The sequence below is a fragment of the Piliocolobus tephrosceles genome, chromosome 9 (genome assembly GCF_002776525.5).
Source record: "Piliocolobus tephrosceles isolate RC106 chromosome 9, ASM277652v3, whole genome shotgun sequence".
Lineage (NCBI taxonomy): Eukaryota > Metazoa > Chordata > Mammalia > Primates > Cercopithecidae > Piliocolobus > Piliocolobus tephrosceles.
In genome coordinates this window covers 75,734,792-75,761,151 of record NC_045442.1, presented here as the reverse complement: position 1 = coordinate 75,761,151, position 26,360 = coordinate 75,734,792, and the positions used below count along the sequence as shown (strand labels likewise).

General features: G+C 51.0%; 1 protein-coding gene across 1 annotated transcript in view; it reads left to right on the top strand.

The window, feature by feature from the left end:
* The window catches only part of ZCCHC24 (zinc finger CCHC-type containing 24), a 63,911-nt gene that overhangs the window by 3,491 nt on the left and 34,060 nt on the right, over positions 1-26,360 (top strand). Inside the window, exon 2 of the mRNA XM_023204834.2 lies at positions 9,477-9,677. Within this exon, the coding sequence (XP_023060602.1) occupies positions 9,477-9,677 (201 nt within the window). The remainder of the gene's footprint in view (positions 1-9,476; positions 9,678-26,360) is intronic.

Below are 26,360 nucleotides of genomic sequence, written 5' to 3'. Positions count from 1 at the left end.
GCTGAGCCCCTTCTCTCTCTCCAGGTACCCAAGGAAGGCAGTTCTTAGACAGAGTGGGGGCTGGGCTGCATGGGGTCTTCCTTGCTTGTTTGGAATTTAAATTCACAGTTATAAAGGGACTATGGGAGTCATTTCTGGAAAAGCTGAGTTACCTCCTTGTGAAGATGATCTCTTGGGCCCCTTGGAGGACTGCCCAGAGCCCCTGCCAGGTAGTCCCTGTACCCTCCAGCCTCCAGGGAGATGTGGCTGTCTCACTCCATTCAGGCAGAATTCTTAGGGCAGCTGTTCCCTTTCCCTGTTTCTCCAGGGACAGAGGTGGCTGGAAGGTGTGGCCCTACTGTCAAGAGACCCCTACTTTGTGAATGTTGGGGGAAGGACTTTGTGGCCAAATACATTTGGAAGACACAGTGTCCTTCCTTTCCCTTGGAAACACACAATGCCCACTAGCATAGTAAAGGCTCTGAGAAGTCCTGCAGTGCAAAACCTGTTAACCTTTCTTCAGTGTGACAGTTCCCACACCTATTTGAGCAGAGAACATTTTTGGCTTAGGACACCTGCCAGTGTTCTTTCAAACATCTCCAGGCCCAGGGATGCTGATTCCTGGGAGACCTCTCCATTGTTGGATAGTTCCGATAGTTCCAACCTTCAGGAAGCTCTTCCTAGAGCATTAGCCTCTGTGGCAATGAACCTCCTCTTTGCTGCTCAGGTCTACCCACTGGTGGTTTGAGAACAGTAGCAAGGGTGTCACAAGGCTTAACAGATGGCCTTTACCTGAGCCCAGCCCTTCTGTACAGACATGGCCATTAAAACCCTTAGAGGAGTAACTATAGTGTCTTGCTTTAAAAGACCCCAGTCTTGACAGTTTCCTGAGGGTTTGGATGTGTCACCTGTGCCCTCACCAGGTGGAGATAAGCCCCCAGGCTGCCTGACCAGTGTGGATGTGTGGAACAAAGCCACATTTCTGCCCGAGGGTATGAGGTGCCCATGTTTGAGAGTGGGCTTAAGGAACTCTGGTGGGTTCCCAGCAGCCTTTGTGGTCTGTGTGTGTTTAGGGGACAGCCCCAGGACCTGGGAGCAATGGCCATTCTATTCCAGCCCAGAGTTTGGGAGGATGCTCCCAACTCTCTTGGCCACCCTTGGGAAGCTGAAGTGTGACTCAGGCAAGGAGGACCGTCATTTGAGAAGCTGTTGGCTGAGGCAACCTGACCCTCCCTCTGTCAGATTACATTGACTGGACAGGCATGGGCTCAGAGGAAAGACCACACCTCGTGGACCTTCTGAGTCAGGTGGGAGGGAGGAAAGCAGACGGCATTAGTAATCAGTAAGTAGCAGTGGCAGGGAGCCAGATGCCATCAGTACCCAGAGGAGGGCTTGGGGAGGAGATGGCCCTTGTGGAACAGTCTCCTGCTCTTGGGTGGTGCTCTATTCATGGCCTCTCTTTCCTCATAGCTCCCATTTTTTGCAAAAGAGGACACAGAGGCCTGGCAAGTCACCTAGCCAGTCAGTGGGAGAGCTAGATCTAGAATTCTTCTGTGTTTCAGCTATGGGTTGCCTCTGCGACCCGTCCTGCAATTGGTCCCCAGGTTTGCCCGCCCCTTGATCAGCCTCCGGGTCCCAGTGAGGGCAGGCAGCAATCCATCTGGACAGGGGCATCCTATCAAGCCTCAATGCCTCTGACATTTTGTCCCTGATCCCCAAACTTTCTGGAATTGCTGAATACTGGTCACGGGTACTGGATTTCCTACCATGTCCCTGTTCCAGCCACTCCCCATCAACCCAGCATGGGGGCATGAGTCCAGAGCTGGCCTGCTTTAGGAGAAGCAGAGAAGATGGGCATTGAGTACTTCCTACTGCTTCTGCACCAGTATCCTAGCCTATGTGCAGCATCCCCATTGTTTGGATAGGGAAACTAAGGCTCTTCTCAAGAAAGACGATGCATTTGGAGAATCAGTGGCAGAACCAGGATTCCAGTGTAGGTCTCAAGTCCTCGATATGTTGTGTGTGTGTGTGTGTGTGTGTGTGTGTGTGTGTGTGTGTGTGTGTGTGTGATGGTGGTAGTGGTGGCATGTGATTCTTTATTCAGCCCTCCTCTGGCCAGACTGGTCTACTTGGGGTTTCTGAAAACATCAAGCAATCACCCTCCTCTAAGCTCCTGCACTTGCTACTGCTGCTACCTAAAATGCCATTCCCTGCCCTTGTACATGGACACATTCCAACTGGCTTCTTTATGACACAAATGGATGTCCTTTCTCTGAGGGGTTTTACTTGGCTGCCACCAGGAGCAGACCTCTCTCCAGCTGCTGTGAGCCTATGAAAGATGAGTTGTAGGTGCTCTGGTAAAGCATGTCTTTTTATTTTATTTTTATTTATTTATTTATTTTTATTGAATCTGGCTCTGTCACCTAGGCTGGAGTGCAGTGGCACGATCCCTGCTCACTGCAACCTCCACTTCCCCCCAGGTTCAAGAGATTCTCCTGCCTCAGCCTCCCTAGTAGCTGGGATTACAGGCGCCCACCACCACTCCTGGCTAATTTTTTATAAAGCATGTCTGAACGATTGGTCTTGTCCTGTAATAGCAATGTGTGTGTCTGTCTCAGTAGTTAGACTGTCAGCTCCCTGAGAGTAGGAATCTTGTCTTTTCTACTTAGTAATCCTGGCATCTGGTTCTTAGTCAGTGCGCAGGACATGCTAGCTGCTCCGTTAATGTTTTCTACATGGGTGGCTGTCTTGAATTGTAACCTCCCCTCCTACCTTCCACCTCCAGACTTGTGAGCATGTAAGTATTCTCCTGGGCTTCTTTGCCTTTTGTTTTGTCTCACAGAAAAAAACTATTTATTGATTTCTTGATTAATTGGAATGAGCTGACTTGGGAGACAGTGAAACCTTGTCCCCTACAAGTGTTTCAGCAGAGGCTTGGGTATGCTGATGAATGGTCCTTGACCTTCTTTGGTTAGGGACCTCTTTGAGACTCTGAAGACAACTAGAGTTTCTGCTGCCAGCACAATGCACAGAACAGAAGCATTCGTGCACATGCATATACACGTGTTTGCATGTGATTTCAGGGGGACCGTGCACACCTTCATGCCCACAGTGGATCACAGATCAAGGATCCCTACAATGGAGGCTGCAAGCCTCATTGATACTCCAGACCAAGTACAGTCTAGCTAAATATGCAGGTCCTTTCCAGTCCTGGGATTCTCATATTCTTGCTCTCTGCTTTCATTCAACAAATATGCTCTAGCAGTAAGAGGCAGCCGGGTCCCCAGTGCTTATACACTAGCTGGGCAGAGGGCGTATAGCTGTGAAACACGAGCACCTGTCAGATGAGTGGTGACCCTGGGCTGGAGCTGTTAGAACCAAGGAGGAAAGGGATCTCCTCAGGTCTCCTCTGCTTTGTCCTGCTGCCACTGTCTGTTCCCCCTTTCCTGGGTCCTTTCCTTGTTTCTCTCTGCCTGCTCCCCCACCAAAAATAACCTGGACTTGTGATTTAAATAAGAATCTTTTGCTAAGCACTGACTGTGTCCAGGGAACTGTGTTTTACATTTGCTGGGTGAATGGGCCTCCAGGAGGCAGTGGTGCCCTCTGGGGTCCTGGGTGAAGGGTTGCTGTGCCTGTCGTGGCCAGTCCAGCACTGTCCTTTAGACCTGGGAAACAAACAGAGTCAGGGGCTGAGCACAGCTGAAAACCCTCAGTCAAGGTGTGGCCATGTTTTCCCGTTGGCTCACTTCCCACCTTGCCCACGGGCTGTCTCCTTGTCTCCCTGAGATGGGGCTGGTGTCTACCTCTGTGTATATCGGACATGTATGTGTTTGACCAGCCCCAGATAGATGCCTGAGGTGGAGGAAGTGCAGATCCCCTTGGGACAGGGGTGGATTCATTTGTGAGATGAATGGTCTCTTGTCCCAAACAGAGGAGTGTGGGTGCGTGTGTGTGTGCGCGTGTCTGTGGGGTGGAGTAGGGGTGGCTTTGGGAGAAGAAAGCGTTTGTTCAGCTGATGAAAGAACCCCTACAGAGCTGGGAACTCAAATCAGAGTTCCTCCTCCGGGGCCTTATCAGGCCTGGGGAGCAGGACTCAGCACTTGCTTCTGCCTTTCCTGGCAGCCTGGCCCAGACACCGCCTTCTCCATGGTCTCACTGTGGCCATAGCCTTCCCAGCACATGCTGCTCTCCATCCTGCCTGCTGTCACTGCCTCTCCTGTCTGTCTCTTGTCCTGTCTCTGGGCCCTCTCTTCTCCCTCTAGGCTGTCCTCTGCAGCCTCTACCCCCCTGCTCTAACTCCTGCTACCCCTCGCCCACTGTGCCTACTTACTGTCCTGCAGAGAGGGAAGAAAAGAGAAGAAGTCCTGCTGGTCAGGCTCTGGGGAGAACTGGAGTCAGCCTTGGAAATCTCTGCCTCTGTACCCTGTATTCTGCAGCAGAACCACCATCCCCAGGGCCTGCATCCCTCATGCAGCCCAGAGACACTGGTCCCTCATCTTGCAAGGGCTGAGGGGCTTAGCATATGATGTCACAGGGCTCCGTGCCAAGGAGAGTGGTCTGCACCTGGCATTTTCCTCTGAATCCCCTTCCTATAGGGGAGGTCAAGCCTTGGAGACCATGTAGAGGCTGAAATATAACAAGGCAACACGTGCTGGCTGTGTTACCTTGGACAAATCACTCAGCCTCTCTGCGCCTCAGTTTCTAGCTCTATAATATGGAGCCAATAATGCCCGTTTGAATAGTATTCTTGCCAGGTATGAAGGGACTAAGAAAGGTAAAGGATTTAGTCAAATATATGACACACCACATGATCAGAGTAAACCACAGGCCAAGCACAGTGACTCATGCCTATAATCCCAGCATTTTGGGAGGCCGAGGCAGGCAGATCACTTGAGCCCAGGAGTTTGAGACCTGCCTGTGCAACATGGTGAAACCTCATCTCTACAAATAATAAATACAAAAAATGAGCCAGTCGTGGTGCCACGCACCTATTGTCTTACCTACTTGAGAGGCTGAGGTGGGAGAATCACCTGAGCCCAGGAACAGTAGGCTGCAGTGAGCTGTGATTGTGCCACTGCACTCCAGCCTGGGTGACAGAGTAAGAACAGTGAGACCCTGTCTCAAAAAAAAAAAAAAAAAAAAAAGTAAACTATAATGTCTTCCCACCTACCTTTCCCCAACACCCAAGCAAAAACCCTGGAGAATTTCCAGCACTGGGCAGGAGTGTGATGCACGGTCCCCCGATGTGGTGTGAGGGTCACATGCTTCCTGCTAGCCGCTGGGGTCACTGACCTAGGGAGGAATGAGAGGTGGCCTCTTCCCTAAGGCTGGTGATTTGGGCCTAGATGGCCCAAGGGCTTCCACTTACCCCATAAGTGGGTGTGCCCTGCATTAGTGCCCAGTGCAGCCTAATCTAAGGTGGGAGTGCCCCTCCACTTGGCCCATGGAAATGAGAAGACCGCTAGGCATCTGTCACCCTGTCTGTCAAGTGGGCAGGCCCTTCCCTGCTGGTGACCATCTGCACCCAGGGCAGGCTGTAGGGCAATGGAGGATTGCAGAACTTTTGTCTTCAGGGATGTCCAGCCTTGTGGGAGAGGTGAGGAGGCCTCACATGTGGGGAGAGATTAGAGACCGAATTCAGAGCTCCACCTGTCACTCAGGAGGGGCTGCGCCATGATCCCTGCCCCCCCTCCTGCCAACCACAGTGCTGGACTGGGCTACACTGGGGTCAGAAGGGTCAGCGAGGCCTCTGGTGGGGGTCGGGGCCTCTGTGGCCAGGGGGAACTTCAGGAGCACCTGGATCTGTGCTTTTCATGCTTTTCCTTGGAGCCTGAGGCCTGAGTAAGGGGAAGGGATGGGGTCAAGGCCAAAACCCTGGAGTTAGAGCCCGATCTGGAGCCAGGCCCTGGAGGGGTTCTGGATGGACACAGAGAAGAGCGTTCCCAGGGTGAGGCAGCAAGTGCGGGCTGGAGGGAGAAAGGCAGAGCTGCACGGTGGGCATGGTGGGAGGAGCAGGGTTAGGGCCTATAGATGAACGTTTCTAGGGCTGCCTTGCGCTCCAGCCATGGAAGGAAGGCCACGGAACAGATGGTGCCTGTGTTGGCCTCTGCATGCTAGGTTCCAGGGGAGTCTCTCAGGACCCTGGTGTCTGGACCCTAGGAAAGCAGGACCGCAGGGATCGGCAAGGTCGCCCTTCTTCCCTGCTCCATTTTACACTGTAGAGGTGGGAAACCCAGTTGACCAAGCCCCAGCTCTGAGCAGGAGAGGATAGAGCTCTGTGTCCTGGCCTCTGTTCCATCCAGTCCCCACAGGCTGTGGAAACAACCAGGAGGCTGATTTGCCTTTCACCTCCCTGGCCCGAGCTCAAACGGGGCTTCGGAGAGGAAGCAGCTCACTGCCCCACCCACCCTTCACACCGGCCAGCCAAGCGGGACTTCTGGCCCTGGGGCCTGGCTGGGTGCCCTGGTCTGCGTCCCTGTGCCCCTGTGGGCCTCAGTTTCCCCATCTGTCATGTGGGAATGAGGTGGGGTCAGCTGATGGTCTCTGCCCTTTCGGCTCTAAGGTAGTGTTCGTCTGGAATTAGGGCTTGGGGAAGGGCCCTAATTCCCTGCAGACAGGCTGGAGGGCACTAGAGGTGGAAAGGCCGTGAGGAGGGGAAGCTCTGGCCTCGCTTCTCTCACCGTGGAGCTGCCTGGGACAGCAGCAAGGCTGTGGCCCTCCAGAGGGTGGAGTGTCGAGCTGCCAAGGAGAAGGCACCCGCTTAGAGGCCTCTGACTGCCCAGGGATGCCTGTGGGGCCGTCCGTGGGCAGGGGACCGTGGCCGCAAGATGGGGGAGAGGTTTTTCAGGGTGTAATTAGTGCACTTTCTGGCACCCACCAAACTTCCCCTTCCTCTTGACAATTTGCTGCCAAACAGCCTGATTCCTGTGGACTTGTTTAAATCTTATCCAGGGGGAAAAAAAAAAAAACCCGAAGGAAAGAAAGAAAGGAAGAAAAAGAAAAAAATAATAAGTGGGTTGTTATTTGTGAAATTGTGTTTCCCAGCCATGAGGGTGAGTCACACCATTTGGGGCTTCAAGTTTCTTGTTTGGATGAACTTTTCTCTGGGAGGCTGGGGCGGATTTGGAGGGGGAGGGGGCCTTCTGGTGTGGGGAAAGTCTTAGAGTCAAGATAAGGGGAGACCCTGATGGTTGGGAAGTCCAGGTGCTCCAAGGCTGGGTGGGACAGTGCTGGTTGTACCTTAATTGCCTGGGGGAGCTTGAAAAATACAGATTGGGCTGCAGTAGGCGGGGGTGTTGTTGCTTCATGGGGATGGAGTTTCAGTCTGGGAAGATGAAAAAGTTCTGGAGCTGGATGATGGCTGCCCAGCAGCGTGAATGCTGTTAATGCCACTCAACTGTACACTTAAAAACCATTAAAATGGTCAATTTTGTTGTGTATATTTTGCCACACATCTAAAAATACAGATTTCAGGCCTTCAATTCCAGGTGGCTGCTTTGGTAGGTCTGAGGTGAGGCCCAGAAAACTATTTGTTATAAGCTTCCCAGGTCATTCAGTGCAGGTTTGGGTACACTCATGTAATCTGTAAAATGGGATAGTGACTCATAGAGTTGTGGGGAGAATCAGCTATCTCAATACGTGCAAAATTTCCAGTGCTGGGGTCACAGTAAGAGCTTGGTCTGTGTCACTATTATCCTCTGATCTGGTTTTTATCAGTACTCTCCCCCCGCGCCCTGGAAGGTCGACCCCCATTGGCTCCCACAGCTCCAGGGATGGGGGACCCTCTGCTTCTCAGGGTGGACTGCTCCGTCTTGGGCTTATCTGAGAGCTGCAGTCCCCCTCAGGCTGAACGCAGGTCGATGTGGAATCTTCCACTCTGGATTTGGTGGTCGGGCCGGGCAGTGATAGAGAAGTTACAGTCAGTAGGACCCATTGAGATCCTTCTCAATCTCTATAGATGACTGTGTGCTGGGCTGGCCTGCGCCGGATGTGGTGTCTGTGTCTTTCCTTCCACATCCCAGGCTCTGCTCCAGATGCACACGAGAGGGAACAGAGGCCCAGAAGGAAAGGGCTGTGGTCACACAGCCATGTGCCCTGAGGCACCAAGAACATTAGTGACACCCAGATGATGAGGACCATGTCGCTAGGAGGGGAGTGGCAGATGCCTGCAGATGGAAACAGTCGGGTGGCTGGGACACATACTGTGCAAAGTAGGATCTACTTCAACTAGGGGAGACAAGGCTGTGCCCTGTGCCCTGGGGCCAGCCCGCAGCTTGCCTCCCTCCCCTTCCTATGCTAAGGGAACACAGAAAAGACTGTCCCCAGCCTGGGCTCCTGTCTGCCCCAGCTTTGTAAGGGAGCCTGAGGCCCTTCCTTTCAGGGGCCCTGCTTCTCCTTCAGGCTGGAACTCCCAGAAATAAATTCTTGTCTCCCCATCAGACACAAGGTCCCCCAAGGTCCGTAGCTTATTCCTGCAGTTCTTAGGCACCTGTGCTGGGGCCAGGAGATACCCAAGCCCCAAGCCCAGATTTGTGGTTGACCCTCCTGAGGAGGCCACCTCTTTCAGCCTTGGCCTTGCTCCAGGAAAGGGGGACCACTGGCTGCTCCCTGCCAGCTCCACCTTCGCTAAATTCCAGTGAGCCAGGCAGCCCGGAGCCCGTGACTCCTATAAATAGAGGCTGTATATACCAGGAGGGGGCCTGGGCCACGTCTGCTGTGAAACTAAGCAAGATGTCTGGTTCCTGTCATCTGGAGGTGAGAGAGATGGACCACTTCCCTCCTTGGGCTTCCAGAGAGGTGGCTTGGGCCGGGCTGAGGGCTCCCCACACACAGACTACATAAGCCTTGGCCTGCAGGAAACCTGGCAAAGGGCTGGGCTTCAGCCTTCTCTAGTGTGAAGCGGGAGCAATGCTGCAAGCTGACGTTCCCCTTCCTTACAAGGTGGGGAAACTGAGGCAGCAGTGACTTTCCTAAAGTCACCCCAGAGCCCCAAATCTGACAGGTTGCTTTCTACTCTATGTTCTTACCTTGTGGCAGTATGTTAATAACTAACGGTAATAATAATGATAGCCATCATCATCATCGCCATTTACCAGGTGGTTCTGAATTACCAGGCATGAGATAAACCACTTTCCATTAGTGACCTCGTTTTAGTCTCATAGAAACCCTAGGAGGAGTTGTTACTAGGCCCATTTTACAGACAGGGTCACTGAGGCCCAGAGTAGTTAACTGGCTTGTCCATGGAGACACACTAGTTAGGATCCGAACTCAGGCTTCTGGAGCCTATAGCCCTCAAGCTGAAGACTCAGTGTGAATCCATGCGAGTGTTTGGGCTGGGGGTTATGGAACTTCTCCCAGGGCCACGGCTGCAGTGTGTGTGCCTCTGTCCCAGGGCCGCGGCTGCAGCGTGTGTGCCTGTGTCCCAGGGCCGTGGCTGCAGCGTGTATGCCTCTGTCCCAGGGCCACAGCTGCAGGGTATATGCCTCTGTCTCCCACAGGCACTGAGCAACAGTGTGTACAAGGGCGCGTCGCCCTACGGCTCCCTCAACAACATTGCCGATGGCCTCAGCTCCCTCACCGAGCACTTCTCAGATCTGACCCTCACCTCCGAGGCCCGCAAGCCCAGCAAGCGGCCCCCACCCAACTACCTGTGCCACCTGTGCTTCAACAAAGGACACTACATCAAGGACTGCCCCCAGGTAAGGCAGCTCTGGCCCAGGGGATGCTCTTGGGCTCCCCTACTGACCTGCGGACAGGCTCCTGTGGGTGGGGCAGGCAAAGCGGTGTCCCCAGGGCCCCTTCCACCAATGAGGGGCCCTGTGGCCCTCTGGCCTCTACCCTTTTGTCCCCACTGGGATTTCTGAGGCAAGGCTGGCTGCTGTGGTCAGGACAGAGGCCCATCTTCGGCCTATGCTGGTTGGTCAGCAATCAGGGTGAGGGATTTTTAGACCCAAACTGGGCCCCCAAAGGAGGTTCTGTGCCTTCAGGTCTCCACCAGTCGTTTTTGCTAGGTAGGGCCTGTTCTGAGGGGGCAGCCTCCTCACAGCTCCCTGGAGGCCCCATCTCATCACATTCAAGGGGAAGGAATGCAGGCTCTGGGCCAGGAATCCAGATGTGCACCCCCTCCCCCGGACCCCACCTCTGCCTCCTCAGCCTGTGAGGGAAGAGGGGAGGGACCCTGCCCCGCACTCCGTACTCCCAGGATAGATCTGGGCGAAGGCTTCAGGCACTGCAGGGCGGAGCATCTCTTTCTTGGAGTGAGAAGGGGTGGGCAGATCCAGGCCCCCACCTGACCCAATGCTTCAGTGTGACAGGGTGGGCCTACTGTGCCAGCCCACCCACAGGATGGTCCCTGACCCTGGTATATATGGCTTAGGGATCCTGGGAAGAGAAGGTAGCAGTCATTTGAAATACAGCATGAGATTATCAGTGATTTTTTTTCCTATTAGTTTTTCCTATTTTCCAACTTTTGTTAATAATGTGGCATTACTTTTACTTTACATTTGTAATGGAAATGGAATCCTGGAAACTCTGGAAATGCATGTAGTGTTCCCCTCCAGATGTTGGAAACCGATGCGTGGTTGGGTGGGGCTGGGTCCCTGCAGGACCAGTGGGAGGCCAAGATGTGCTTGTCATTCATTACATTCCCAAACTCTGCTCAGAAACGGCCACACCACGCTTCAGGTCCTTGCCGCTTAGAACAGCCCTGGCAGACATGCATCAGTGCCTTCAGGGAGCTATTACAAATGCAGGCCCTCAGGCCCACCCGAAGCAGCATCTTAGCAAGGTCCCCAGGTGATCCGTGTGCCCCCATCACAGACTCCGCATACATAGTGGGAGCTGACCCACTGACGACTTTCCTGCAGACCCCACATCCCCAGTGGGTCCTGTCCTCCCCCTCAATATACATAGTAAGCAGGAGGCCATTGGCATGAGTGGCTCCCAGCAGAGAGTGAGCACCCTCAGTCCCCCTGGGGTTCTCTGGATAGAATGAGGGGCGAACAGGCGACTGAGGATCTGGTTGGTCCTTAAGGCCATGCTCATGGCCTGTGCAGTCCATAGCCTGTTGCACTTTGTCCAGCTGAGCCCCAGCACAGCGGCCCCCAGCTCATGTGCACACAGCCATCCACAACAACCCTCCCTCATCCCCTGCCTACAGCCTGGGAAGTGGGCAGAGCCAGACTGAGCTCTGTTAAGGAGACAGGCACTGTACTGAGTGCTCTCCAAGCAGTAGTTCATTTAATGAAACTACTCTATGTGTTAAGTGCTCTATTTGCCTCATTTTCCATGGTGAAACAGATGCTTCGAGGGAGGAAGGGACTCACACAGGATTATTGAGCTATCAGTGGAAGAGCTGGGATTTTAATCCAGGCAGGCAGGTGACACTCAGACATTAACAGGGGCTCTGGGGCCCCAAGGAGGTACGCTCACTCTGGGCTGGCAGCCTGGGAATGCCTCCAGGAGAAGGGCTTTGGAGAAGGGTGGCAGGGCCTCCCCCAGGGTGACCAATATCCAAAGGCAATGGATGTGAGCCAGAGGCCCGGGCATGGCAGAGGGTGTGTATGTGTGTGTGTGTGTGTGTGTGTGTGTGTGTGTATGTATGAGTGTATGTACACATGCGTGCACCATCCTCTCTCCTGACAGAGTCAGAGCTTTTCTAAATGCAGGGGCAGAGGGTCCCTTGCGCCTTCCAGCACCGCGCTAACATGGGATCTTCCTTCATAGAGATCATCATCTCATATCGGATTCTTAACTCTATGGCAGAAGGAGGAGCAGCGGCCTCATTGTACAGTCTTGGGGAGGTGGAGAGGGCAGAACAAGATCCCCAGTCTCGGAATCTCCATGTTCTTTGCCTCCTTGACCTCCATGTCACTCCAAGCTAAGACCCGCATGATCGGTGGGGCCTCAGTTTCTCACTGGAGCTGATTGAGGCCTTCTCCTGGCTCCATCCCAAACTTGATTCTGTTCTGCACTCCTGAAGGCCCAGGCACCTTCTTCCTCCCTTAATGAGTGGTGGGAGGGCAGACAGAAGCTCGCAGCATCAGTTTTATCACCCGTCCCATGAGGCTAAGGAGAGCACCGACACCCAGGGTATTGTGAGGACACAGTGAAACTATGCATGGAAGGTGCTTAGCACAGTCCCTGGCGCACAGGAAGTGCTTAGTAAATGTTGGCTAGCATTTTCTTCTCCTTTGGGTCACTATGAAGAGTGCACCCACCTGGCAAGGCACTAGGTATTTGGGCAGGCTGGAACCTGATTGGATGCTGTCTACCCCTCACTGGCCATAGCTCCAGGGGCAGGTGCTGGGCTGGATTCATCTCTGTGGTCCTCACCATCTGACCACGCCAGCTAAAGGAACCTCACACACAGCAGTGCTCAGTGCAACACTCCCTGAAGGGAGGAACAGGTTGACAGGGCTTTTGTAAACCTCAGAAAGAAACCTGTGTCACAAATGAAATAGTGTGTTAGAACCTAACTTCCATAATATTTGAAAGTAGAATGATTTTCTTGGGAACAGCTTTATGAGATATAATTCACTTACCATATAATTCCCATTTGAAGTGTACAATTCAGTGATTTTCGTATATGCCCAGAGTTGTGCAGCTGTCACCTCAATCAGAGAATATTGTCATCATCTCGGAAAGGAATTTCATATTCCTTAGGTATCACCTCTTTTTTTTATTTTTTGAGACAGAGTCTGGCTCTGTTGCCCAGGCTGGAGTGCAGTGGCATCATCTCGGCTCACTGCAACCTCCACCTCCTAGGTTCAAGTGATTCTCATGCCTCAGCCTCCCAAGTAGCTGGGAATCCAGGCCCTGCCACCATGCCCAGCTAATTTGTCTGTTTTTAGTGGAGACAGGGTTTCACCATGTTGGCCAGGCTGGTCTCAAACTCCTGGTCTCAAGTGATCCACCTGCCTCAGCCTCCCAAAGAGCTGGGATTATAGGCGTGAGCCCCCTCGCCTGGCCCAGGTATCACCTCTTGATCATCTATCCCCTCGCATCCGTAACTACTCATCTATTTCTCTCTCTCTAACTCTGTCTATTCTGGACATTTCATGTAACTAGAATCATGTAATACGTGGTCTTTTATGACTGGCTTCTTTCACTTAGCATAATATTTTCATGGTTCATCCATGTTATAGTGTGTCAGGAAGTGTTCCTTCCTGTTGTATTTTCTGGAAGAGTTTGTAAAGAATGAGCACTAATTCTTTTTCAGATGTTTGATAGAATTCACCTGTGATGCCATCTGAGCACGGCCTTCTTTTGTGGGTAGATTTTTGATGATTGCTGTGAGTTCTTTACTCATTATAGACCTATTCTGATTTTTTTTTTTTATTTCTTTTTTGACTCGGTTACTATAGTTTGCATCTTCCTGGGCATTTGTCCATTTTATCTAATTTGTCTAATTTGTTGGCGTATAGTTGTCCATAGTATTCCCTTATAATCCTTTTTATTTCTGTAAGGTCATTAATAATGTTCTTTCTTTCATTTCCGATTCTTGGAATTTGAGTCCTCTCTTTTTTCTTGTTCAATCTAGCTAAAGTTTTGTCAATTATTTTGGACTTTTCAAAGAACAAACTTTTGGTTTAGTTGATTTTCTCTATTTTTTTCTATTATTTATCTCATTAACTTCCACCTTAATCTTTATTTTTAAATTATATTTAAAATACATATGGCATAAAATTTACCATCTTAACCATTTTTAACTTACGGTTCAGTGGCATTGAATACATTCACATTGTTGTATGACCATCACCACCTTCCAACCACAGAACTCTTTTTATCTTGCAAAACTGAAATTTATCTCGAAATTCATCTTGCAGAACTGAAATACTGTGCCCATTACATAATAATTCTCCCTCCCTGCCCCCAGCAACCACCATTCTACTTTCAGTCTCTATGAATTTGACTACTCTAAGTACCTCATGTAAGTGGGATCACATGGCATTTGTCCTTTTGTGACTGGCTTAGTTCACTTAGCATAATTTCCTCAGGTTTCATCCACATTGTAGCATGTATCTGTTTCATTCCTTTTTAAGGCTGAGTAATACTCCATTGTATGTATATACCACATTTTTAAATCAGTTCACCCATCAATGGACAACTGGATTGCTTCCACCTTTTGGCTATTGTGAATATTGCTGCTGTGATCGAGGGTTTATAAGTATCTTTGCTTGCGTTCAATTCTCCACTCCAATATTTATTATTTCCTTCTGTCAGCTTGCTTTAGATTTAGTTTGCTCTTCTTTTTCTAGTTTCTTAAGGTAGAAAGTTAAGTTACTGATTTTATATCCTTCTTTTCTTTTCTTTTCCTTCCTTCCTTCCTTCCTTCCTTCCTTCCTTCCTTCCATCCTTCCTCTTTTTATGGAGACAGGATCCCACTCTGTCACCGAGACTGGAGTGCAGTGGTGTGATCATAACTCATTGCAGACTCAAACTCCTGGGCTCAAGTAATCCTCCCATCTCAACCTCTGAAAGAGCTGGGATGACAGGCATGATCCATTGTGCCTGGCCCCTTCTTTTCTTAATGTAGATGATTATAGCTATGAATTTTCCTCTGAGTCCCATCCCATAAGTTTTGGTATATTGTGTCCTATTTTCATTTATCACAGGGCATTTTTTTTTTTATTTCCCTTCTGATTTCCTCTTTGACTCACTGGTTATTTAGGAGTGTGTTTTTTAATATCCACATATTTGTGTGTTTCCCAAACATCTTTTAATGATTTCTAACCTTATTCCATTGTGGTCATAGAACATATTTTATATTATATTAACCCTCCTAAATTTATTGTGGATTGTTTCAGAACATAGCATTATGAGTTATTCTGGAGAATACTTTGTGTGCACTTGAGAGAAATGTATTCTGCTGTTGTTTGGTGGAGTGTTTTATAGATGTCTGTTAGGTCTAGTTTGTTCATAGTGATGTCTATGCCTTCTACTGCTTTGTTGATATTCTGCCTAGTTCTTTTATTATTATTTTAAGTGGGGATATTTAAGTCTCCAGAAATTATTGTTTACAGTCTCTTTCTTTCTTCAATTCTGTCAGTTTTTGCTTCATGCATTTGAGTGTTCTATTATTAGGTGCACCTTTGTTTATAGTTGTTGTATCTTCTTGATGGATTAATCATTTTATCCTTATAAACTGTCCTTTTTTATCTCTAGTAACTGTTTTTTTTTGTTTTAAAGTATATTTTGTCTGATATTAGTATACCTAGCTTTCTAATAGTTGCAGATTACATGACAGATATTTTCCCATCCTTTTATTTTCAATCTATTCATATATTTGAATTTAAAGTGCATCTCCTGTAGATAGCATATAGTTAATCTTGTTTTTTATTGTCTAATCTGAAAATCCTTGCCTTTTGATTGGATTGTTTGATCCACTCACATTTAATGCTTTTTTTTGACATAGATTTAGGTCTGTCATTTTACTGCCATTTGCTTTCTAAATTACTTATGTCTTTTTTTATTTCTCTATTCCTTCTAAAGAATAACCAAATAAATTGCTTTCTTTTGCATTAATTTTCTAACTAACATTTTAATTTCTTTAATGATTTTTTTCACTATGTTTTGTGAGTTATTTTCTTAGGGTTGCTCTAGGGATTATCTTATACCTGTGTCTTACCAGAATGCCTCAGATTTATAACTTGATTCCTGTAAGATATAGAAATGTTACTCCTATATAGCTCTATTTGCTCCTTGTTGTGGCTTTCAGCAGTTTTACTACACTGTGTCTGTGGATCTCTTTATGTTTATCCTGCTTAAAGTATGTTGAAGTGCTTGTATGTGTTGTTTAAATTTTTTTTCATCAGATCTGGGAAGTTTTCAGCCATGATTTCTTCAAATATTCTTTCTGCTCCTTTATCTCCTCTCCTTCTGTGAGATGATTTTTAAATGATCTAATGCCTTAAAAACCTTTAATGGTCTAACTGGGAGTCAAATGTGCAGAACACTAGGCCAACCCTGCCTAGGTCCTGAAGCTGCCCATGGAGCCCCAGGGGTCTGAGGAGGGCAACAGTGAAAGCGAGCTTAAAGCATTCACTGCCACGGGAGCCAGGGGTAGGTCATTTATTAGTTGGTCCTTTCTCACCTTAAGAGTAGGACGAAGGTGTCCAGCGCTCAGCTCATCAGACTCATGGGGCCTCTCACATATCCCCATGGCAGTGGGAGGCAGATTGGGCCCTGGCAGGAAGACTGGGAACCCCCAAAACAGAGGGAGAAGGTGCTAGAAGCCAATTCTGAATATCAGCAAAGGGCAGTCCTTCCTTGTGGAGTGAGGCTGTGCCTAGGCCGTGGTCCACCTCCAGCCAATGTCAGCACTGAACCAAAAAGGATTAGGACTCAAGAGTGTCTATCATTTGCTTCTTGAAAAAACAGCTGCTGTTGTCCCCATGCAGTCTACTAGTCATCTAGCCCAAAGGTAATAATAATATTATACACTATGCAATAGTAGTAGCCTCTAAGCACCGAGTTTACCACTGGGTTTAGCATGTTCTATGTATTAACTCATTTAATGCTGTCAAAAATTGTCTCAGTAGGTACTATAGTGATCTTCAATTGCCAGATGATAAAACTGAGACTCAGAGAAGTTGAGTGACTTGCCCAACACCACACAGCTAGTGAATATCAAAGTTGGAATTGGAACTCAGGTGCTCCTGATTCCAGAGCGCATGCTTCTTCAGTATCATCCTGCATCACCCTTGGCATCCAGACTTTGATCTCCACTATTGTTCCCAGAAAAATCAGGGTTCTTTAAAAAGATAGATGACTGGAAGTAGAGAGGGACAAGGACAATGTAGGCAGAGGCCATCCCAGGCCTGGTCTGGCCAAGTTGGTGTGCCTGGTAGTTTCAGCACCCTGCCTCAGGGTGTCTGCTGCCCCAGTTTAGTCAGGCAGATCAGGAGTGGGTTGGGATTGCCAGCTCTGGTGGCAACAGAAAGCCCACTGGCTGCAGGGAGGCATGGTTGAGATCTCCTGGGCCTGCCTGCAGGGTCGCCTGGTATCTCGTTTTGGCCTCTGCACACTAGTGGGTCAGGACTATGAGGGCCTGAGCAGCAATGTGTTGCTCTGAGCCAGCTGCACTTGCCTCTAGGGATCTGTGGTGGGGGTCTGGCGCAGTGCCACATTTGTGCCCAGGACACACAGTCTGTCCGGGACAGAGCAGGACTCAGGACATGCTCCCATTGCCCAACCATTCCTGAGAGCTTCTTGTGTACCAGGCCTGTGCTAGATAAAGCCCTTCCCCTGTCCTCAGTGGGACAGATAGAAAAATTGTTGGCCACTCTGGGGGTCCAGGGCTGGGGTGAGTTTTGCTGTGCAGGCCCGGCTCAGCCTGGAGCTTCGTGGGAGGCCTCAGAGAGGAGGAGCTTGGATTTGAAGTGGGGAAGGCTTTCAAGCGAGCGTGTAAATAACAGGAATATGCTTTCCGGGCACTGTGAGCCCTGGGCCACAGCGGGCGCTCCTGGGGGAGGAGTGGGGGTGTGGCTGGAACAGGTGATGAAGGGCTTGTGTGCCAGGCTGCACAAACTTGGACTTTATCTGGAGGCCAGGGAGAAGGGTTTTAGGTGACATGCTCAGATTGGCATTTTGGAAGATCCTGCTAGTGGCAGGTTGGAGGCTGGGCTGAAGGAGGCAAGAATGCTAAGGAAGCCAGGCCCTGAGCATGGATAGGGCTGATAAGACTGGACAGAAGACAGTGGTGAGCAGAGGCTGAAGGGAAGGGAATGGATTCTGGAGTGGAAAAGCACCATCTATGGGCTGTGGTGCCCAGCGAGAGAAAGAGGGAGCAGGCAGCAAGGAGGGCTACCATATCTTTAGGGTGGCTGCCTGGGCAAATGAGCTGCCAACTGGGATACAAATACACGTGCACGAACAGGTAGGCTCGCCTTCATTTACCCATTCTGTAGTTATTTATTGAATATCTACTGTGTGTCAGACGCATAGCAAGCACTGGAGGATACCACAGTGAGCAAAACAGGAAAGGCTCCCTCTGTCCAGGAGCTTGTGTTTCGGCTGGTGAAGTCAGGCAGTAAGTACACATCAGTGGGAACACAGGGAACTGTCAGATCCGGTGAAGAACACAGAAGAGTGCTTTCAGAGCGTGCACCGGGCTGCCTTCTCCAGGAGTAGCAGGACTTAGTAGTTAGTTAGTAGCATGCCTGCCTAGGCCCATGATACTTTTAGGGTCCACAAATATGCTTCTTTTTCTTTTTCTTTTTCTTTTTCTTTTTTTTGAGAAGGAGTCTCGCTCTGTCGCCCAGGCTGGAGTGCGATGGTGCGATCTCAGCTCACTGCAACCTCTACCTTTTGGGTTCAAGCGATTCTCCTGCCTCAGCCTCCCGAGTAGCTGGGATTATAGGTGCCCACCACCACGCCCGGCTGATTTTTGTATTTTTAGTAGAGACGAGGTTTCACCATGTTGGCCAGGCTGGTTTCAAACTCCTAACCTCAAGTGATCCGCCTGCCTTGGCCTACCAAAATGCTGGAATTATAGGCATGAGCAACTGCACCCAGCCACAGATATGTTTCTATTTGTATTTATTTTATAACCAGAAGAGAAAATTAGTATAATAATGAATATGTAATTATGAACTCAGCCTGGAGATTTGTGTTTACACCAGTGCAGTCAGAAAATATATGTGTGTGTGTGTGTGTGTGTATATATTTTTTTTTTCTTTTTTCTTTTTTTAGATGGAGTCTCACTCTGTCACCCAGGCTGGAGTCCAGTGGTGCCATTTCACTGCAACCTCCGCCTCCCAGGTTCAAGCAATTCTCCTCCCTCAACCTCCCGACTAGCTGGGATTACAGGCACCCGCCAGTACACCTGGCTAATTTTTGAATTTTTAGTAGAGACAGGGTTTCACTATGTTGGCCAGGCTGGTCTCAAACTACTGACCTCAAGTGATCTGCCTGCCTCAGCCTCCCAAAGTGCTGAGATTACAGGCATGAGCCTCCATGCCCGGCCAGAAAATAAAATTTTTAATAAGGTTTTATGCAAAAATGGGCCACAAAGGCAAAAGTGCCTAGGGTCCACAGAAGTCATAATGAAGCCCTGAAGGGTGTCTTGGGCTGCTTTCGATTGGGTGGCCACTGTGGGTCTCTCCTATGATAGGACATGAAAATTCCACATACTGCCACTCCACTAAAGCTCAGGCAGGGCGAGGTCCACATGCCCACAGTAAAGATCCTGATGTTGACATGGGTGATATCTTGTTGAGGTCAAAGGATACAGCCTTAAATTTTTAACCCAAAGACCAGAGTTCAAATTCCAACTCTGCCATTTAGCTGCTGTGCAACCTTGGGCAAGCTGCTCACCTCTCTGGGCCACCTTTCTCGTCTGTGATTTGAGGTTGGTGCCTTGATGATGTACTCAGTACCACTGTAGAAACAGAGGCTGGGGTGGTGGGGGGGTTGTGCACCTTTTCCTAAGCTCTCTCTTTGCCCTTCACGGCTGTCAGGCCCAGGCACACCCAGCCTGGCAGCCACCCTTCAGGCACTGACCTGGGAGCAGAAGCTCTCTAGAACCCATTTCCATCACTTCTGAGACATTGTTAGCGGTACTCGTTACTCCTTTGAGGGAGGTCTGAGGGGTGTTGTCACCTGTGCCTCTTGTGTCCAGCTAAGAACCGGTGCTGTGAGAGGTCTGGGAGGGCCCGAGCCCAGGGGAACTGCCATTCCTGAGTCAGCATGCCCAGGGCTGCTAATGAAATCCAGATGTCAGACAGAAAACAATCATCGCCCCCACCCATCTGGCAGCTCGGGTTTCTTGGAGATTGCAAAAGAAGAAGAAAAATAGAGCCGAGAGAGAATGGAATCCTAGAACAGCTGAGATCTTAGAGACGGGATGTAAATAGTTTCAGGGTCTTGCTGGGGGAAAGAGCAGGAGACAAGGGAAAGAAGGGGCTGACCCAGTCCCCCTTCTGCCTCATCCAGGTCTCTGCCTCATCCAGGTCTCTGCAGCCCTCGGACCCCAGCCCCTGCACCCCTCCCCAGGCCAGAGCAGGCTGGTCCTTGAGGGGAGTAGGCTATGGGAGGCAGCAGGCAGGGCTGAGGCCCCCAGCCCATGTCTGACCCTTGCCTACGGTTTCCAACCCCTCATTCCAGCCCTGACCTCACTGCAGGTCTGGGTGTCCTCTGGGGTCAGAGTGGCTAGAGCCCAGGGAGGGGACAGGCCAAAAAGGACTGATGCTAGGCAGAATTGTGGACTGACTAGAAGCTTCTCAGAACCCCAGAGCTGAGTGGCATAGGGATAGAGGATGAGGGGTATGGTGGGCCGGCTGGGGAACCTAGCCTCTTCTTCCCACCAGGGCAGCCTCACACATATCCACCTCACATGTTAGACAGCATGCGAAGGAAAGGCTCTCAGGCTTATAAAGTTTAATACCATTGATTAGTTCAGACCCATCAACGTATTGGTGGGGAAACTGAGGTTTTCTCACAACACTGGGGCTAAGGACTGCCTGTCATAAAAAAATCTATAGAAGGCCGGGTGTGGTGGCTCATGTCTGTAATCCCAGCACTTTGGGGGGCTGAGGTGGGCAGATCGCCTGAGGTCAGGAGTTTTGAGACCAGCCTGGCCAACATGGTGAAACTTCATCTCTACTAAAAATACAAAAAAATTAGCCAGGCATGGTGGCACACACCTATAATCCCAGTTACTCGGGAGGCCGAGGCAGGAGAATTGTTTGAACTCAGGAGGTGGAGGTTGCAGTGAGCCGAGATCACACCACTGCACTCCAGCCTGGGCAATAAGAGTGAAACTCTGTCTCTAAAATAAACGAATAAAGAAATATTAAAAATGCATACAGGGAGGGAGAAAGAGAGGGAGGGGCAGAAAGATAACACCACAGACAAAAAGCCCTTTGAATGTTAGACAGTGGAATTAGCAAAGAAAGTGTTATACTGCCACCTGCTACTCATTAGGAAATATCCAGAAGGAAGGAAGAGAAGAAGGAAGGAAGGAAGGGAGGGAGGGAGGGAGGGAGGGAGGGAAGGAAGGGGGAAGGGAGGGGGAGAAGAGGGAGGACTGACAGCATCATTCTGTGTTCCCATGAGGTAGGACTGGGCCCAGGGCAGGTGGCGTAGCAGAGGATGGGTGCTGCAGGTAGCATTGCAGGGGGTTCTTCTAGAGCCTGGGCTGGCTGGCTGGCCGAGGGGCCTCAGCTGAGGTTCTTCCAGCACTTGGCACAGAACCTGGAATGTCGTGAGCACTCAGAGAATGTCAGCTGGGATGGGTGCTACTGGGGGTGCCGTGCCTGCCGTTTGGCAGGTGGTGGCTTTGGCATAGATGCTGATGTTAGGGTAGTGCCCCAAACCCAGCGTCTGGGCCTCGAGGCTCTCCTCCCTCCCCTGCCAAAGCCCTCTCCTTTCAATGAGGTGCCTTCGAGCACAGCCCTGAAGCCAACCTGCCTGCGTTCCACCCCGGCGCCGCCTTGTAGCAGCAGTGCTATGTGCCTTTGGGAAAAATTCATTCAGTCTTTCTAGGCCTCTGTTTCCTCCTCTGTAAAATGAAGATATTAAAACATCCTACTTCATGGGATGCTGTGAGCCTGAGTTATTTTATCTGAAATGTTTATAAGAGTGCCTGGCACCTTGCTCGCACTGCAAGTAGTAACTCTTGGGACTCTGTTAATTACTGCCATTTTAAAAATTATTATTATTATTATCATTATTATTTTGAGACAGAGTCTCTCTCTGTTGCCCAGGCTGGAGCGCAGTGGCATGATCTCAGCTCCCTGCAGCCTCTGCCTCCTGGAGCTGCAAGTGATTCTCCTGCCTCCTGAGTAGCTGGGACTACAGACGTGAACCACCACACTTGGCTAATTTTTGTATTTTTAGTAGAGACAGGGTTTCTCCATGTTGGCCAGACTGGTCTCAAACTCCTGGCCTCATGTGATCTGCCCACCTCGACCTCCCAAAGTGTTGGGATTACAGGTGTGAGCCACCATGCCCAGCCTACTGTCATTATTATTATGCCTCAACCCTGCTGTTTCAAACTGGCTTGAGAAGTCCCAGGGGTCTAAGACACTGCTTCAGCACTTTGGGGATCCACAGAGGTGACTGGAGCCCTCCCTTCCCACCCTCATCCCCTAAGAGAGGGGCTGCCTCTGGAAGGGGCTGCAGAGAAGCCAGGTGACAAGGCTGTGCTTTCTCAGGGGTCCTGGGGAGAGGGCAGGGAAGGCCCAGATGATTTTGAATCCCTCAGGTTGGCTTCGGGGACTGAGTCCTGGAGACTCTGCTGTGCCCAGGATGGGTGCTGTGGGAGGAGGGGCGATGCACAGATGGAAGGTGCCCAATGCCACCTGTGGGCCGTCAGTTCCCCTATGGCCCAGGGAAGAGGAATCTCCCTAAGTGCTCGCCCTGGCACAGACAAATAGGAGCAGCTGCTGGGGGTGGAGCAGGGGTGGGAAATTGGATGGGTGGGGCATGGAGTGTGAGGGCTCAGGGGAAGCCGCTTTTACATCCTTCCTGCTGCCTCTTGCCTGGCAGGAAAGAGCCTAGGAGGGCCAGTTTCACATCCTCAGCTGCCAGTTCTGCTTTCAGAAGAACCACAGATGATGATTAGGAGTCCCCAGGAATCTCGATGTGTCAATGGCCTCACCTTCCCAGCCCTCTGCTTCTGAGCCTTAGGGACAGAGATGTTGGCCGAGCCTGGGAGCTAGGACCAGTCCTGGTCTTGAACTACCTGCAGGGCCTTGTGACTGGAATGCTGGAGCACAGCAAGTACATCCTTAAGCTGAATGGCTCCAAGTGTCACCTCCTTCGGGAAGCCCTCTCTGATTTCTCATTTCCTCCAAGCTCAGAGGGACTGGCCTCCTCTGAATGCCGGAAAGACTCACTCACTCACTCACCCATTTATTCCTCACCTGCCAAGGGCCTCCAGTGTGCCAGGCCCTTGGTCTGTCCCTCTCACATGGCTTACTTTTGTCTTGGAGTAACTGAAGTGCCCTTTGCTGTGAAGACTCCGGGGAAGGCTCTGGCTGGGACATCCCTTGGTCCCTCAACCTCAGTAAGAATAGGAGAGCCCCAGGCAGCGCAGTCTCACTGAGCTAGACTCAGAATTCACTTTTGCTGTTTCCCAGCTGTGTGTCCTTCGCTGTGTTGCCCAACTTCTCCCAGGCATCTGTAAAATGGATTCACCATCCTTGCAGAGCGTGTGTGTGGAAAGCGTCTGATGCAGGGCTTGGCATCCCACAAGCACTCAGTAAGTAAGTGGCAGCCCTCGCTGTTGGTATCACTTGTTAGGCCATGGGGCTTCCTGGGCCAGATCTGCCCTCATTTGTAAAGTGAGGCTCATGTGCCTGATGGGAGGGTTGGTGTGAGGGAGATGGGAAGCAGCCCGGATGCCTGGGAAGCAACACGCACTGGAGCCCCTCTCCTTCTCCCTGACCCACCCCTGCAGCTGCTTAATTACATGCACGCATGCACAGGCACACATGTGCACATACCCCTTGGGCTCTCCAGCCTCAAGGTCTTGCTCACACTGTCCCCGAGCCTGCAATGTCCTTCCTGCATCTCTTCCCTCCTATCACCCTTTAAGAGCCCAGCTTGAGCCCACCTATCTCAGAGAGTCTTCCCCAAGCTTCCAGGGCCTCGGGGCTCTCCTCTCTGAACCCCAACTTGTCAGGACAGCACTTCTACCCCAGAATCTGGTTTTAAGGCCCTCAAGAGTAAGAAATCTCAACCAGATTTCTCACCTTTTCCCCATCCTCATCTGGCCCCTAGGGGACAGAGAATGCCCCTCTTTGGGTGGGCTTCACTCTGCCCTGCCCTAGTCCTGCAAGGTAGCCCAAGCTGGGCCTTTTGACCTCTGCTCAACCTTCTCATCCCCACTCCACCTGTGCTATGGCCTCAGCCAGTGCCTCTCTCATCTCCCCCAGGTTCAGCCCAAATGCGTCCTCTTCCATGGTGCAGCTCCTGTGCCCTTCTGTGCCCCCTGGGCTGGCTCCTACCCATGTGCTCCCGCCCTGCCTTGCTGAGCCGTGCCTAGCCCAGGGCCGATCCTGGCACAAGCCTGTCTCCTACTTCCTGAGGCCACTTCCCAGGCGGGGTCTGTGTCTGCCTGGCTGGCAGAAGGAGCATGGCCTTGGGGTCAGAAGGCCCGAGCTCTCATCCCAGGGCTATATCTCAGTAGCTGTTCAACACTGGCCAAGTCGACCTTACCCTTGGGCCCCCACACCCCCATGCATGAAGTGGCATCAGCAATGAAGTCTGTCTCTCAGGGCTTCTGTGAGATCTAGAGATGATCAGACAGGTGAACGCGCTTTGAGAACTGTGAAGTTACACCATTTGCTCCACTGCCCAGCGAGCAGCCACGTTTGCTGAGATGATCAGAGTTGTGCGAGCGAGGGTGTTTAGGCCTTGATGGCTGCTGTGGGCCGACCCCTGCCTCAGCTGCCATGGGGTCTTGGAGGCATATTTGTGAGGGCAGCATTTTCCCTTTCCACCATGTCTGGGGTGGCTGCCCAGGGTGGAGCCTGTGTTGGGTGCCTCCTGCACCCAGTGGCTTTGTGTGGAGTGGGAGGTGGCCCGGCTGGGGCAAGGCAGCCAGGTCCCAGCCTGGGGTTAGAGGACTTGGCACCACTGACCTGACCTGACTTGGAGACCTGGCTCCTCAACACACAGTGCACCCTCCCTCCCATTCCAAGGCTCAGGGCTCAGAGAAACAGGGCAGCAGGTGCAGGGAAGAAATGTGCATGGAATAGGGATGAGGAGCCCAGGGACATCAGACCTCCCTTGTGCCTCGCTCATGGAGCGCCTTCATCTCATTTGCTGGCTGGGTTCTCACACTCACCTGGATGTCATCTGTGGCCCACGTGCCCGCTCTTCTCTTTCTTCTCTCTCTCTCTCATCCTTTCTTCCTCTTTTCTTTTGTAACAGATTATGTAACTTACCCCAGGCCAAGTCAGTCTGATCTTAGGCCCTGCCTTTCCCACTGTTCCCTCTGCCCAAAAGAACGGATGGGGGTCTGTCCTCTAGGACACGCTGTAGACCTGCTGAGCTCTGGCCCTGGCAGAAATCAGGCTGCGGGAGGCACTGTGAACCCAGGCCTTCCTCCCTGCCTGGCTTCCTGCAAGTTCCCTGGCTGTGTGGGAGCCACGGGTCTCTCCCTGACAGATTGGGGTGATGGAGAGGTGGAGGGGTGTCCCCAAGGCAGTAGGCATGATGACAAGAGGTAAAACCCAACAGAGGCCCATCCTCCTCTGCTCCTTCCTGGGGACTGTGAAACTCAAACAGAGCCTTGTGTACCTCCCTCCCGCAGGCCCTCTGAGCCCTCCCCATGCATCAGTCCTGCCTCTGTGTTCCCAAAACACCCTGCACAATCAGCTTAGTATTTTGTATTCTCTTTTGACTGTGATCCCAGAGAGGGGGAAGGCTGGCAGAAAATCACTTAGCGCAGCACCTGGCAGGCACATAGTGAGTGCTCAGCAAGCATGAGCCATTGCGTTGCTGTGGCTTCAGTGCTCCATCCACAGTGTCTGCCGTGGTGCCCACTCTGAGCAGGGCCCTGGTCGTAAGGGAAACATATTAACAGCACAGCAGCTACATGCACAGGGAGTGCTCGCTGTGTTCTGGGCACTGCTTTGAGCACTTTTCACCCATTGACTCCTCTAATCTTCTCATGGCCCTTGTGCTGGACACTCTTCTTATCCCCATTGCACAGAGGAGGAAACTGAGGCACAGAGAGTGACTTGCCCAGGGTCACACAGCTTGGACGTGTTCCCCAGCAGTCTTGCTTCAGAGGCTGTGCTGTCATAAATATGTGCAGAAGAAAGGAAGAAATGAACAAGACTCAGGATGTGGAGGAGGAAAGAAAGGCAGGAAGCTAATGTTGACTGAGCATCCTCCACGTACCAGCGATGGTGCACATCACTGATGTCTTCAGAGACGTCAAGGGATTCGCCCAGGGTCACAGAGGAGCCAAGGGCATGGCTGGGATTTGAGCGTTGGGTGATTGCTAATCCCCTCCTCCCCACCCTATCCCACCAGCTCAGGCCACAGGGAGCAAGCACAGTTCATCATGGGCCCCCTGGTCACCCCCAGCAGCCTCAGACCACACAGTTGAGTTGGAGGCAACACAAGGAGTCACTCAGTGAGGCCACTCATTACCAAGACGTTTGGTTTGAACCAGCTGTAGGTGAGGAGTTTAGAGGAAGGAGCAGAGCCAAGTGGGTGACCTTGAATAAGCCCATTGCCCTTGCCATACCTCAGTTTCCCCTTCTGTGCAGTGGACCCAGCAATATGCATCCTGTCCCTCTAGGCTGCCGTGTGGGTCTCATGAGCTAACAAAGCTGAAAATGATGAAGGTCAAGCTGAACAAAAGAGCTTTGTAGGAATAAAAATACTTTTATTTATGAGCATCTAAAGGCTTTGCCTAA